The sequence below is a fragment of the Crocodylus porosus genome, unplaced genomic scaffold (assembly GCF_001723895.1).
Source record: "Crocodylus porosus isolate Cpor-Errol unplaced genomic scaffold, CroPor_comp1, whole genome shotgun sequence".
Taxonomy (NCBI): domain Eukaryota; kingdom Metazoa; phylum Chordata; order Crocodylia; family Crocodylidae; genus Crocodylus; species Crocodylus porosus.
This window is the reverse complement of record NW_017728927.1, coordinates 7,089,613-7,105,034: the sequence shown is the minus strand read 5'-3', so window position 1 is coordinate 7,105,034 and position 15,422 is coordinate 7,089,613. Positions and strand designations below refer to the sequence as shown.

At 51.8% G+C, this 15,422-nt stretch overlaps 1 protein-coding gene across 1 annotated transcript in view; it reads right to left on the bottom strand.

Moving 5' to 3' along the window:
• Positions 1-7,524: 7,524 nt before the first annotated feature.
• HS3ST6 (heparan sulfate-glucosamine 3-sulfotransferase 6) overlaps positions 7,525-15,422 on the bottom strand; it is a 126,926-nt gene continuing 119,028 nt past the window's right edge. Inside the window, exon 2 of the mRNA XM_019542132.1 lies at positions 7,525-9,040. Coding sequence (XP_019397677.1) covers positions 8,366-9,040 — 675 coding nt within the window. The 3' untranslated portion in view covers positions 7,525-8,365. The remainder of the gene's footprint in view (positions 9,041-15,422) is intronic.

Below are 15,422 nucleotides of genomic sequence, written 5' to 3'. Positions count from 1 at the left end.
GTGTGTGTGTGGTTTTTGCTTATATATTCATGTGTTTCTTTGGCCTGAAACTCTATAACCATTGCAAAGTTCAAGGAGTTTGGAAAAGGTAAAAGCGGAAAAGTAAAAAGAAAACCAAAACACCATTTCTTCCATTATATTTAATGTGGGGAGGAAGGGGGGGAGAAGAGAGAGGAAAAAAATTTAAAAGAAAAAAAAATTTTCAACACCAGAATGGAAATAAACATTTCCAGCTAATTTTTTTTAATTAAACACATGTAAAATAAAACAGCTCATTTCTAAAAAGAATAATACTAATAATCAAATGACATTTTTCATGGAGGGAAAGTGGGGTTTTCTAACCGGTGCTGTAATTGCTTTATGCTTGGGGAGCTTGGAGGCTGCGACGTGGCAGCACCCAGGTGTGACACGGCTCAATTAAAATGGGTTACGGGGCAGGACAAGGTGCGGCGCTGGCGCTGCCCTCAGCTGTGGGCTGCCAAAATTTGCAAGGAGCTGCTTTCGTATTTGAAGCCAAAGTTTAATTATCCCTAAGTGCTCTGGACTGGTCATCCCTCCCGGTGGCTCAGCGGTGCCCCGGCCGTGCAGCCCCCCAAGTCAGGCATGCTCGAGTCGTTGCGATGTGCCGGCGAGGGGGATCCGGCGTGCACGAAGCCTTGACCCTCTCAAGACGTCTCCATTGCAAAGGGGCCTTGCTCGCAGGGAGGCATCCCCAAAAAACCTCCATCCGCTCCCGAATCGGGACGCCTTCCTCGGCAGACTGCTGCGTGCTGGCCTAACGGAGTCAGCTGGAAATGTCACGGAGCAGAAGCCCAGATACCGGCTGTGATCGGCGGGGTATGCTAAGCATTTTTATCAATGTGCAACTTTCTCCCGGCGAGTTAATCTCGGCTGACAGCGAGCGCTGCCCTCTGTCCAAACGCTTGACAAGGGCACATGACAAGAAAGCCAGGGAGATGCAATTGGGGATCGGTGAGTGACAAGGTCACATGATCACTTGGTGACCCTGCCAGAAAGTGTGACCATAACTGACACTTCACCAAAAATGTTTAAAGAGTCAGACTCCCTGTAGAAAACTCTGGGGAGGCGCGAGGGGACAGATGCGGGGAATGCGATCGTTGCCGCTCGCTCGTCCAATTCCCCATTTGCCAACGGACTGTTCCTGGCAAGAAGCATTTCTCAAAATGCTGGGAGATGACGGGAAACCATTCTCTGTTGTTGAATCTATTTCAACTAATTTACTCAGATGGATTCAACTAGGAAAAAAAAACCGCCCAGTTGCATTCCTCCATAGAGTCAGCCACTTGGCCACAATTTGTCTGCAGCGAGAAACCTGCAAGATATTATCATCTTCCCTGTGGCCGCCTGCGAGCAAGGGTTGCCGCATTTAGGTTGCAGGGCACCAGGATCGATTAAGCCCAGGTTTAAGGGAAGAAAACGGGCTGGGATTGTGCCTAGTTAAAAGCCCGCTTAGCACAACTCCTGCATCCCGGATGCGTGGACCTCCAGTGCATCTCGTCTGAGACGGCAGCAGCCCACACACGTTATCCCAAACTTCCTTTGCCTGCTAATTTGGAAATGTCTTGCCTTAGCAGCTGCCATTAGCACGATGGAAAAGTGGTGCGCCAGGCGCGATCTCATCTTCTGCAACTGCATTCCTTCATAACTTGACTTCCTGGGGATAAACGTGGATTTACAAATAACTTGCAAACCTCTGGCTTTCTGGAAGTTCAAGATGGGGACCGAAGAGGAAAAACACTGGAAAGAAACCAGAAAGTCTATTTGGGCCCCAAACAGCCCATGTACAAAGGAAAAACAACACAGTCCCGCTTCGTACTCTTGATAGCTTTATTTTCAGAGAACTTGCAAGGAAAAATAGAGCGGTTATTTTTTCATGAGCCAGGTCTGACACATCAGCACTCAGCTTTTCATCCCGCTGGAGACAGCGCATGAGTTTTACAGGTACGGAGAAAGCCCAGCAAGGATTTCCAAATGGATTTCTGGTCTGGACAAACATACGGACGCATCTTTGACCCAGGGAACGAGAGGAAGAGAAAAATCAAGAAATAACTGGGCGATCACCTGCATAACAAAGTGACAGCGACCGTGCGGAAACGAGTGTTCGCACCGGGCTGCGTGGGATTTCTATACCAGCACCTGCTATTCTTACCGGGGCAAACTCTCCGCAGCCTCACCGGCCGTATGCGATGTCCCACTTATAGTTAAATGAACAGAAGTGATTAAAAGGACATTAAATTGACCTGTGGAAAAAAACAGGCCTTGCGAGATGAGATGTTCATATAGAGGCTCTTGGGCACATAAAAGGAAGAGCCTGGATTTTCGTTTCCCCAGCTCTTTGCAGCTCCCATAAGGCGCAGTGGGCGCTAGGCAATGTTGTGCCTACATGGAAAAGCAAACTGAAGCCTTTAGAAAATCCGGCCGCTAATTTTTCTAAGTTTGCTTCTTTAATTAGGGCCATTTGAAAAGTGACGACAAAGGCCATTTTCTTCTACGCATCGACACAAGTAACACGTGTTAAATTAACAACCGATGGGATCCCCGTTCTGTCACTGAAAGGAGCCCACTTGTAATTGGGTAACAAAGCAGCACAAAAGCCAACTCTGTGCTGTCAATGGATTTTATTCTGCCAGCCCAACATGGACTTTGTATCCTGGTTTCCCCCCCCGTGATCATTAACTGTCCACTGATAGCAAATAGCTGTGAATAGCTTGGAGCCCCCCCCATACACATGCACCAACCGCCCAGATTTAAAGGTTATCGTAGGCTAACGATTGAGCATCAATCAAAACACTAGCAATACAGACCGGAGGATGTTTGAAGCATGTTGGATTTGTCATGCCAGCCACAACGCTTTAGTGTAGGAGAACGTCGCCTTTGGAGCGGTGTAACTGCTTGCAGCGGCATTGCTGAGCATGCAACAATGGTAAACTCTAGGAGATAAGGTGCTTGGTTTAGAGGTGATATCTTTTATTAGGCCAACCAAATAGTAGTAAAAAAATTTCCTTTTTGGTAAGCTTTCACAGTCTTTGAACTCTCCTCTGCCCGACAAAGGGTGTTTGGACCCAAAAGCTTGCAAAGGAAGACATCTTTTTTGCTACTGTTTAGGTGATCTAAGCAAAGATATTGCCTCTAAACCAAGAGTTTTGTCTGCCTTTGCTTTTTAGACCAACACAGCTACAAGCTACAGGCAACCCCAGCTTAACGCTCTTAATCGGTTCCTGAAAAAACGAGCGTTTAGCAAAACCAGGCGTTAAGCAAAACCAACTTTTACTTTCACTTTGCACTTTCTAAAGCCACCAAAATCACTCTTTGCACTTGCCTGTGAGCATTATAACGAAGCTTGCTGAGCGCTAAGTGGAATTAGGTATCGATGTAAAACGAGCATTATAGCGAAATAGCGCTAAGCGAAACCACGTTAAGCGGGGGTTGCCTGTATATCCTAGGACAGGCGTTCCCAAAGGTTTTATGCCGCGGCCCGGGTATCGAGAACCCGTCCTGGGGCAGGTAAAGTTGAACTTCAAGCCGTCACGACGGTACAATTTACGGCCCTTGCTTTCTGGCCCCTTCCCAAATCCACCATCTAGGTTGAGCCAGAACGCACGCAGGCCTGGGAAGCAATTCTGCTCGAGCGTTTCTGGGTATGTCTTTGCTCTCCTTACAGACAAGGCCGATCGCCCAAACCGAAAGAGGCAGAGAGATACTTCAAGACAAGCCAGACCCATTTATTAACGCCCAACTCATCTTGATCGGTAAAGAGCACGACATGGAAGATGCATCCCAAAATGTTCTGTGCAAGAATGACACTTTTTGCTACCCAGCAAACACACCTGCAAAGAGGTGGCAGCAGCTTGGCTCTGTGCTTGGAACCGGATCTCGGCGACCTTTGCGATTACAATCCCCCCCCATATACCTGCAACAATATCCGCAGACTTAGCCACAGGCCTCAAAGTCACTTCCAAGGGGGGTGACAGCAAGGAAAGACAATGCAGAAGGGCATTTGAACCGAACCCGTGCACAGACGGGACTGACCACACGCCATTCAAGTTGCATTGCTTTTGACCTGACCCAGCTGGCGCAGGACCACCGAGGACCGTAACGCGGCGATGGGCAAGGCTGCTTCCCCGTTTAGCGACTGAGACTTAAAATGCCCCGTTCCATTCGAAACTCTTCCATTTCAAAACCCGGCGGCCGCTAGTTTATGTTTGTATTGACGGGGGTCGCCTTTGAACGAGCCAGGAGAGTCCCAGCTTGCTTACCTAGCCGTGTCCCGCCGAGAGGTCCCTTTATTGTCCCGATCTAATGAAGTGCGGACTTCACCTGGACAGCCCCACAAGTGGCTCCTCTCAAATGCAATGAATACAAATACTTGACCTCATGAGCCATGGGGCAGCAATTAGTTTAAGCAGGGGGTTTGTGTAACACTTCAAAAGTCTTAATCCATGCGGTCAGCCCTGGCATGGTATTTGCCAAAACCTATTGAGTAGTCTTAATGAGTCTGCAAAGCAAGCTTTCAATACATTTTGGGTCGCTTCAGATGCTTTAAATGGCATAGTCTATCTGGTATTGTGCAGCTTTAGAAAGGCCCAGGCTTTAAAAAAGTATGGCTCCCTTTCACAGGGCAGACAGAAACCATCTTTAGACCCGGGACCCTTAACGTTTTGCATATCAATACGGCTCCGGGTGAATGCAGCCACTCAGCTGAGAAATAGGATCACTATCAGCGTTTCCAGGCTTTCACAGGCACTTGGGAAACTTTAAAGCCCTTCGCGGAGAATAATTTGGTCGAATGTCATGGCTGGAAACAAAACCTAAACAAGCAGAGTGCAGTCCATCATGTGGAGCTGCCAGCAAAACTGACAACAAGCTCCAACGGCTTTGACATCCAACCCCCAGCGGGTTAGCTGATAGGGCACTTGCATTTCCTTGGGCTGCTCGCCTCGCCGGGATTTGCACGCTTTACGGGGGCCGGATCCTGCAAGGTGTGGAGCGCACCGTGCACGTGAACTGCTGGGCATGCGGCAAGGGCTGGGGAAGACCCTGGGCTTGGCGAGGGGAGGCTCAAGGACGTGGGAGCAGATCGGGGAGGGAGGCAGAGGTGCCTTTGTAGACAGCTGGACCAAACCAGGGGAAGCTGGGGCCTTTTTTTTTTTTTTTGCTGAGGCCGAAACAGGCAAATATGCCATTGAGCTATAACTGGAGCTGGTTTCCGACGCGCTGTTCAGACCAGATCTCTAGCTGGTATGAAATGGTCGGAGCGCCCCTAAAATCCCAGGGCTTGCTCTAGTCGGGGCCAGCTGACTGCCTGGCTCTTGCAGCGCCAGCCCCAGCTTACCTGGCCTCCCTTCAATTTTCTTACCGATGCCGTTTTGAAACACCACGCTTCGTCCTCCGGGCACGATACGGCTTGGCAAGCCGATAGGAACCAGCACCGGACAAGGGCGACGCGACTTAAGAGCCGGGCCTGTTTCTAAAGCAGACAGAAAAGCCCAGCGACCGCTCCCTCGGCCGCCCCGTCTATGAATAGATGGGCCGCTTGTGTTTAACTTTGACATAAAATTGATTCGCGGCATTGTGCGCGCCGTTCGCTTTGGCAGTAAACAGATTAGCTGACGGGCTGAACCTGGCTAATGCGCTGAACGCCAGCCATGGGCTTAGCGGCTTTCAGCATCCGCCGTACCAAATAAATGCTGCGCTGCGGAGGACGAAGAACAAAGGGGGGCTCCGATCAGCCGCTCGTAACAAATCAAAGCGGGGGGAGAGGGGACGCTTTGCAGACTCGTGCGGCAAGCCCAAAAAACAAGCGCCAAGGGGGAAACGCCACTTGCAAAACTGATCCCGACAGCGGCTGCGATACGCTGGGTGGGACAGCTCCTCAAGGGACACGGCCATGCCGTGGCCTACGTGCTGAAGGTTGCCTTATAATAGTGGGAACAAGGCTGCTTTGCTGCGGGGCGAGAAATGGCCAGTCCATCCTGCGCCGGTCCAGCCCATCAAACCTAAAAACATGCTGTCATGGAAGAAAATGGATCTGTAGCACAGCTCCAAACAGCCTAGGGCCCAGGGGCCTCGAGAACGTGTAATTAGCTAATTAAAGAGACGAATGCAAGTCACTAGTAAGATATAAAAAGGTTAATGAAATGTTTTCCCCCCTCTTTAATTATAGGGAAACTTTCACCAGCCTCCCACGATGGCCCTTTGTGGCTGCAGATCTGAAAATCTACGTCGGGCGAAAGGCTGGGTGATATTTTTTCCTATACATCCTGTGCAAAGCCATCTCTGGGCGTTGGGTCTTTTTTCCAAAAGACTTCGAATGATCTTGCTCCGAGTTACAAGGTAAATTTCAGCAAGCGTGCAATACGCGGTCTGGGACGTGTTCAGAACTACCGCTATCCAGCGTTTGTCATCATCATTAGCATTAGTGAGGGATTCTTTTCCTCCATTTTAAATCTATTAAGGAAAAAAAAATTTCCCTTTTTTGGATGCACGGTTGGGACAGCTCTGTCGTGGAGTGGCAATTCCTGCCAGTTCCCTGAACGGAAACCCGACTCAACAGAGATCAATGTGCGAGATGCAGAGCGAGCTGCAAACACAGGACCGTGGAAACCAGCAAAAAAGATCTGAATCCATCAGATCTCTGGGGCCCAGGGTCTCCCTCCTCCAGCAGACTTAATTGTGCATCTGTTTTAAGCATGTGAGCAGTCTCATTCTCTGCAAAGGAGGTTTTGCTTCAGTTATTTAAGGCTCCGATTCAAAAAACTAAAGAAAAAAACTTTCAAAAAAGTTTAAGTGGGTGTTTGCGTCTCAGGGACCACACTGGGAGCAAAGTACCTGCTTAAACCTACGCAAATGCTTAAAGCTAAGCAAACACTTAAGTCTTTTGCCTAATAAGGAAATTATTTTTCCTTCCCCCTCCCCAACTTTGCCAAAATAATATAAGATCCTAACTTTTAATGCATATATTTTTAAACGGAAGAGAACGAGGAGTAAAATCCGAGAAATATGCCATTGACTTGAAGGGGCCAAATTTCACCCAGCGCACGTCAAGGCACTATTTTGTCTTCGCCGAATCACCAGCAGACCTCCCACTGACTACGGCAGCGCAGAATCGAGCCTTAAATAACAATAATCATCTGCAAACAATTTCTGTCATTTTTGCAGGTGTGCTACATCCCATCGGAGCAGACCCGGCAACGTTTTCCAACCGCCCGACTGCTTCCGAGGACGTTCGGCTCGTCTCCTTTCACGGGGCTGTCACAGAATTCGAGCAAGCAGACGACGGGCTGTTCCTTTTTTTTTAAACAAACCCTATGGAGGAAAGACAGCCGCGGGCTGCAGAGGATACACAGCCGCCCTCAGAAGGGGGGAACTTACCACTGCCAAGTTTGGGATCTCAGCACAAAAACCAGCAGGTGGATGTGACTCACAAAACAGAAAAAAATAAAAATAAAAAACCCCCCCAACTCTGTGAAGTCCACAGAAAAAACAACAAAACAGCATCCGAAGTAATAGATAAATAAATTTTTTAATAATCCGAGCATGAGAGTGGTCCCAAGGAAGTCACTGGCAAAAACCCCACTGACTATACCGGGAGCAGGCACAGTCTCCTGCTGTGTTATTCTGATCCTAAATCACCTTTCCCGCCCCCCCGCCCCGGTATACAGGTGCTAGATCCTCCGACGGCGCAAGCTGGCCATGCCCCGTGGAAGTCCACAAACCTACGTTGCCGTACAGCAGCCAAGGCCCGGTCCGCAGCGTCCCTCTGACGAACAGAAAGGCATCCGACGACGAACCGGCAGCCCGGGGCCTGGGGCTCTCCCCTGCCTAGCTGAGGGGCGAGGCCGGCCGGCTGGGAAGACGACCGCGCTCCTCGATTCGACCCAAAAGGAGGCGCAGAATTACCAGGGGGCTGCTCCATTTCCGAAGTTTATTGTGAATCGTAGTGTCTCGGTCGTTACACACGCGCACACACACGCACTCACACTCACCCTCTGCAAACTGTCCCGGTTAATATAGCTTAGCAAGGTTTATATGGAAGAATATTTAATTTGATGGGCGGGAGGGGGCACCTGGGTTGTTGTTGTCTTTTTTTTTTTTTTTTTTAATTATTATTATTATTATTTCTTAAATATTTCTCTCTACTCAGTAAGCGTACGCGTCTCTCCAGGGAGACGTCCCATATAAATTAGAACGAGGGGAAAAGTCTCTGAAGGCTCGCCTGGGACGCCCTGCCGTGGCATCCCTCGCGGCGGTGCACGGGATGTGCCGTGGCCCTTGCAGAGCTGCTAAGTGGACTAAGTCTACTTCACCCCCCCGCGGTGTATACGGCGACCAGCCTGGGAAGGGCTCAGTCCCACCCGAAGTCCTGCCCCGTCATTTGGTAGAACTTCATGTTGAAAGGCCTGTAAAACTCCTGCAGGCGCTGGATCACTTGCCCGTCGATTTTGGGATGAGGGCGTCCTTTGGACTTCCCCAAGCAGCGAGGCCGGCTGCTGCCTTCTGGTTTCTTCAGGCAGGGGAAGCCCTTGGTCTCGTTGAAGTAGAAATGCTTGTCCGTCACGACCCTCTTGAGACCCAGGAAGTCTTGGACCCGGCCCATCTCTCCGGCCGGGTCGCTGACGAGCCTCTCCCCGCTGACGAAGAGGAATTTGGAAAGGGGGAAGTACTGCAGCCAGCTGTCCAGGTGCTTGGCGTAGATGCCAATCCGCACCGCGCTCCAGGTGGTGTCGATGAGTCCCGTGCTGATGTTTTTGAAGGCCAGGGCCTGGAAGCTGGGGATGGTGGGGTTTTTGGAGAGGGTCTGCGTGTAGTCTGAGATGGCCCTGGTGACCGGGTTGCGCACCACCACGATCAGCTTGGTGTCCCGAGACATGTTGTAAATGCGTTTCGGGGCCTCCTTGGTCACGAAGTAACTCGGGGTTTTCTCCATAGTGATCTGCCCCTCCAGCGTCCGCGGCATCAGGCTCCTGCGGAAGTAGAAGGACAAAGGTAAAGACGTGAGCGGCTCTGTCCACCTCAATGTCTACGGCTATGGGCACTAAGGCGGGAACGAGCTGGTAAGTCCGGCCTGCCAACCTCCCCCTCGCTGTGCCGGCCATCCTGCTCGCTCGCATCGGCTTCAGGCTCAAGCCCTTTCTCCCATGTGCACAGCGATGCCTGGGGACTGGTCCTCAAGAGCAGGCACCTCCGGAGAGGGAGGCTGCCACCTCAGAGCCCCTTCCCCAGGTGCTGGCAAGAGCTGCAACCTCTTCTTATCTGCCAAGCTTAGGTTGACTTGCGTCGCCTATTTACCACCCCCCGCAACACCAACCCATCCCTCACTTCTCCAAGGGGTTCATCTGCCTGGGGCCGCGACCTTGTTACCCTGGCTCGAGACATCCCAGCACAGCAAAGTCCTGATCCCGCGCCGGGGCGCTCGGTTCTACTGTAACGCTACGTTTCATGGACATTACACTCTGGATGCCACTGTAATACCAATAAGGAAAGGACGCGTGATCGATACCGTCCCATGCAGGAGGCTGCTTGGGATATAAATTAGTACAAGAACTGGATTAAGCCTTCAGCATCTGGTACGGCCGTTGTGTTGTGGGGCACCTCCCGAATCAAGCACGCAGGGCAAGGTCCTGAGCGTCAACCCAGAGTCCCTCGCCCCGTGACTCCAGAATTACAAGAGTGGGCAGCAAAGGATGGAGAGATGGGAACGTCTCCTAATGAACCAGTTGGGTCCCCGAATACAGCATCCTTGCACCAGGACACAGCTGCTGGAGGGCTGCTGGGCCCTAAATTCAGACAGTCTGAAGGTCCATGGACTCAAGCCATCATTGCTGTTGCTATTCGTTAGCACTCTCATGGGCATCCTCAGCAGAAAAGCCCAGGAAGGGCGGATATGGCATGGGGAGCAAGCCCCTCTCTGCCGGGTCAACACCGGCAAACCCGGGCAGGGCAACACGGCGCGCGACTCCACTTCCAGAGCCACCAGCCAGCCCCTCCACAGCAGCTACGTTTAAACCTTAAATCCCAATGCTCTGTTGTGTTCTCGATAACATAAAAAACCCTGCTGGACTTTTGCCACATCCCTGACATGAATCCCCAAGGGAGCTGCGCGTGCAAAGCTTCCTGCGCACCCAGCCCCGCGTTTGCCTGGAAAGGGCAGACGCGCGAATCCGAGGCTATGATTTAACACCGCTTTCTAATCTCTGGCTATGATATCGCTCTTCGGGAAGAGCGATCAAAAAGCATTGAACGCCGCCGCGCCTTCCACGAATCCCTGCTATAATGCAACCTCAGGCCACAAGAAAGGCCTCCTGTTCTCTCCTTTTACCAAGCCTTGAAATACCAGTTTGTTCGGAGGGCAGCCGGGTCTCACCTGCCTGCCAGCTGACGAGGCCTGGGGAACAGGCCCCGTTGCACGCCGAGCAGTACTGTGTCTCCTGCGAGGCCGGGAACGGCCGGCCTCGCTCGCTTTCCGGGTCCCTTCACGGATAAACCCAGCCCCAAGGGAGTTTTGCCCTTCCCAGACTTCGCTACCAGAAGGAAGAAGAATGCTACAAGCCCTCGGATTCACACGTGCTAGTGAGCAAGTGTGCGCGTGACCATCCTCTGCTGGTGAATGCGAACCATCCAGCTTTGCACCATACGCCAACGGGGTTAACATAGATTCATAGAAAATTGGGGTTGGCAGGGAGCCCAGGAGGTCACATCCAGTCCCCCCACCCCGCTCAAAGCAGGAGCAGCCCCAACTACATCATCCCAGCCGTCTAGCCACATCTTAAAAACCTCCAAGGATGGAGACTGCACCACCTCTCTGGGTAACCTGGTCCAACCCTTCACCACCCTCCTTGTGAGAAAGTTTTTCCTAATATCCAGCCTCAACTTTCCTTGCTGCAGCGTGAGCCCATTGCTCCTGTCCTGTCACCACTGTGAACAGCCCCAGCTCCAGGCTGCTTCTCCATTAGCTCAGATGAAAAGCTCTTGTGCCTTTGAAGCCAAGCCGTGCTATTGGGAAGGTGACCTGGGCGGCACGGGAGGCCGCTGCGCTGCGGTGATTGCCCACTGACATGCTGGAGCGTCCATGGCTCACAGTCCCGAAGTCAGGACTAGATGACTTCCCAGAAGGGATGTTTTAGCTCCGCCAGAAATTGCTGCATGAGGTTCCCCACCTGGCATTATTCAAGAGATCAGGTGAGAGGATCATAACAGGGATTTCTGGCTTAAAAAGAGTCCCTGAACCTATAGCAGCCATAAGGGACCGCGGGCTTGTGACACTCCCCAGCAAGGCAAGATTTCAAAGTCAGCCTGCACTTTTTAAAAGAAAGATGAGCAGCTAGGACTTCAAGAAACTGCACACTCAAATAGGTTATGCAAGAAACAATTCTTGCAATGAATTTCTGGATGGAAATCATTGCCTCTCGTAGTTCAGCAGGTCCCACGCATCCCGGGGAGATCCCAAAACAAAACTGGACGGGGGCTGGGCCGCTCGGTTGAGCTCAGTCCGGCTCCCCTTGTCCTGCTGCCTCCTGAACAAATCCTGTTCCTGGTGCGAAGGAAGGGAGAGGGCTGCCCTTTTCCGGGCTCTCAAACTCAGCTCAGTGCCCTTGCACATCAGCCACGGCAAGCCCCAGCCCTTCGGTTTGCTGGGGGAGTTGTGCAAAATCTCACACGCCACAACAGCGCTCGTTTTTCGGTTCATCTCCTGCCCACGGAGCCTGCCTCCCCCCAACACCCCTCTAACAAACCAACCCAGTCTCAAGCCTTGAACACAAAAGCAAACTTCTCTTATTAATGCGTTATTGCAGTGCCAATAAATATTTATGGGGTGTTCGATGGCTTTTTATTCTTCCTTTAGCGAGCTCCAGGTTGTAATTGTGAAGGCTTTATTCAGTCTTGCACTTTCATGATTGGCGCTCCCATCACAGGGACGGAGGGCAAAATCACAGCAAGGTTACTGTTTAATCAATGGCTGCGAGAGGCCGGCCTGGGATATTGTGGCCGTTGCCAGCGGTTCAGTTGACGCCTCCTATTACAACCCGCCAAGGTCCCAATTTCACGCGTGCAAGGTGTGAGCAAAAATGCAAATAAAAGCTGCTGTGTACTCAGGCACATTCCTCTGCTAATTCCTTCGTTATCTACCCCCTGCATAAGGCTCCCTCCAGGAAAATCACGCAGCGGGCCACGGCAGGAAACGCGCCGAATCTCCAGCATTTCTTTAGACTTGTCCAGCAAAAACGCCGCGATATTTTTGTGATAACTTAAGATCCCAGAAACGTTTTAAATATTCACCCTCATCTCTGAGGATAAGCAAATGTGGGCCAGAACAGGACTTGTGCCAGTCTGCACCCGCTTGGAAATGCGGTCCTGTTTCCATCCCGAGGGCAGCGTGGCATTTTGGGTGGCAGAGGGGACAAGATTTTTGGGCAGAGACACGGCGACCAGGACTGAGATGCCAAGCAGAGTCGTGCACGGGCTTCAGCGCCTCGGCCAAAGGGAACCAGGACTCGGGGCCTGCCTCGAATTTGCTAGGAGACCTGGAAAAGTCCCTTCCCCTTCCTCTGCCAAAACTCCTCTCTAAGACATGGATCAGGAGCCTGACTTTCTCTGTAAAGCGCTCCGACATCTCCCAGGGAAACTGCTAGGGAAGAGCTAGGCAGGATCGGATGAGCTGATGGGAGCAGGCGTAACCTTGCACTGGAAGCAAGTCACCCCCCGACAGCGTTTCCCCCTCTCTGGGAAGCATCCGCGGATGGGGGTCTCTTATGTGCCACCCTGGTTTCCTGCCGGGCCATGCCGATCGGGATCCACACCGATTCCAGCCTCTTCCCACACCGTCAGATCTCTCACCACCCCAAGGGCTCAAAAGATGCAGCTCTCTTGGTAATAAAAGAAATCGCAACCTCTTGGTACTAAAAGAAGTCCAGTGCGCCCAGAAGTGACGCCTGGGACAAGTCTTGCCAGCCACTATGGGGTGAGCGTCCCCAAATTTAGCCTCGATGTGCTGCAGAATAACCTGCCCCGACCACTTACCCCAACCCGCCAGCTTAAATCTTGCGTTACATTAACCCAGTCCAAATTTTCAAGGTACTCTGACCTCCAGTTCAGCACAGGCAGGAGGATTTCTCTCTCTCGGGTGGCCGAGGCAGGCGACACGTTCACCTTCGGTCCAGGGGAACGAAGCCCAAACCTGGGTTAGATCGGCACTGGCAGGCATGACCCCAAGCAGACCGTACCGTAATTCAGCACGAGGCGGGCCGGTGCTGGCGGCGCGAGATGGGAGAAGAGCGGCCAAGCTGCAAGAGGAAACGTCGAAACCTCTCGCTCTTCGACTACCACGGTAGGGTTCAGATCTGCCGAAATTCGCTGCGTTTTCCCTTATGTTTTCAGCATTTTCCCCAAGGTCCGCTTGCTGCGGTGGCACGTATCCGACGTTCGACAGCCACTGGCCAGTGCAGAGAAGCGTTCCCCGAAGCAAGGACCGGCTGCAATCCTGCTTCCTCGCACGCCCTCTCTCCGCTCCACAGGATCGTGACCCCTTTCCTGCACAGCGGCCCGGCTTCAACGGGGCAGTGCAGGACATCCTCACCCCAAAAAAGCCCATCGCTTGGGGCTTTTCCCACCTCCCTGGGGGTGGGAGATATGGGTTGGAAATCCCCGGGCAGGCTGAGGAAGGAACTGAAACCAAGTCTCCCGTGTCCTAGACAAGTGCTCTGGCTACTAAGCTATCATATAAAAAGGGAGGCCCCGATTTTGAATTAAAGCAGCCAGGGCTGCTGCATGTTGAGCAGAATTTCATACAAACGTTGAAACAGCAGGATTTCCCTAGGAGCGGAAATTTTAGGACTGGGATTTTCAGTCGGCTTTACTGCCAGCGAGGAGCGGGGGCGCGATTCGTGTTACTAGAAGTCGTGACTTCTGTGTCACCCACTGCCCGAATTAAATGCATCTTGAAGGGGAAGGAGCTATTGTAAGTACCTGGTTAAATACTGCAGAAGAAAGGGGGAGACATCAGGCCATTTCTATGGGGCATAAGCAACTTATATCCCCAAAGGCACCCTTCGCCAAGAGAGACCCCGACAGACGCACAGTGCCAGCAGCTCACCCATCTTTGCCGCTTAAGAAAACAGAGGGAAAGATTACAAAGCGGGCAACCAAATAAATGAGAAAAACTATGCCGGGGGGGGGGCGGTGGCTAATATGCCCTGGATTTTTTTGGTGATCAAAAAAGGAGGCCATCAGACGTAAAATCTCACGTATTTCATGAGCACAACCAACGCTAACGTCCGGATTTCCAAATGCGCCGGTGCAATTTTGCACCTGCAGATCCACGCGGGCACGAACCTGTGGCTGCAACTGAGCGCGCTCCAACCCCACCTGTCCAGAATAACTCCCAGATCACTTCTCCGAACGAGGGAGCTCCGCGTTCCTGGGCCAACAATACAGAAGGCTTGGGAGAGGTCCAACTAAAACTCAGGCATTAAATATCTAATTTACATTTCAATGTTTAGACCTTTCGTCGCCTTTCTGCATTGCTCTCAGCTCAGGAAAAGTAAAAGCAGACCCAGCCGTTCTCCTGGCCTTAAACAAAAAGCAGTCGGGGCCCTCCGCTTTTCGGACACCCCCGTGCCATCACGATGCTGCTCTAGCGGCAAAACCTCTCTCATGTGAGGGTCGTTTTTCGGACTTGCAGCTTGAATCCTCTTTCTAATGTTCACCCGTGTTCCCACGGAGGGCCCTGACAGTCCTCCCTCCGCAAGCCTTTTCCAGTCTGAACACGGACAACACAAGGTTTCTTGGAGAATATAAAACAAGGTGGGAAACCTCTGTGCGGACTGCACTCTGGTTATGCAGTCATTAGCTTCCTCGTTCATTTATAATGAGGCATTAATTACCGGAGAAATTACCAAGGCATGCCATTGTATCAACTCTGCGCGCCAAACGCAGGGGAGATGAGCATCCTGCCTGGTTACAATTAGCCGGATGCTGCCCGGACAGACGGGCCAGTGCTTTACTACCCTCCTCACGAGAAAGTTTTCCCTAATATCCAACTTCAACTTCCCTTGCTGCAGCCTGAGCCCATTGCTCCTTGTCCTGCCATCTGCCCCCACTGAGACCAGCCCAGCTCCGTCCTCTTTGCAGCCCCCCTGGCAGCTATTTCTAGGGTCTGAGCCAAGACTGGACAGTCAATAGGAGTTTTTTCTCTTCAATATTTCATGGTGCCCTGTGACCAGTGGGGTCCCCCAAGGCTCTGTTCTTGGACCCATATTGTTCAACACCTTCATTAATGATGTGGACATTGGAGTCAGGAGTGGACTGGCCAAGTTCACCAATGACACCACACTTTGGGGCAAAGCAGCCACGTCAGAGGACAGGCGGGTGATCCAGGCTGACCTGGACAAGCTCAGCAAATGGGC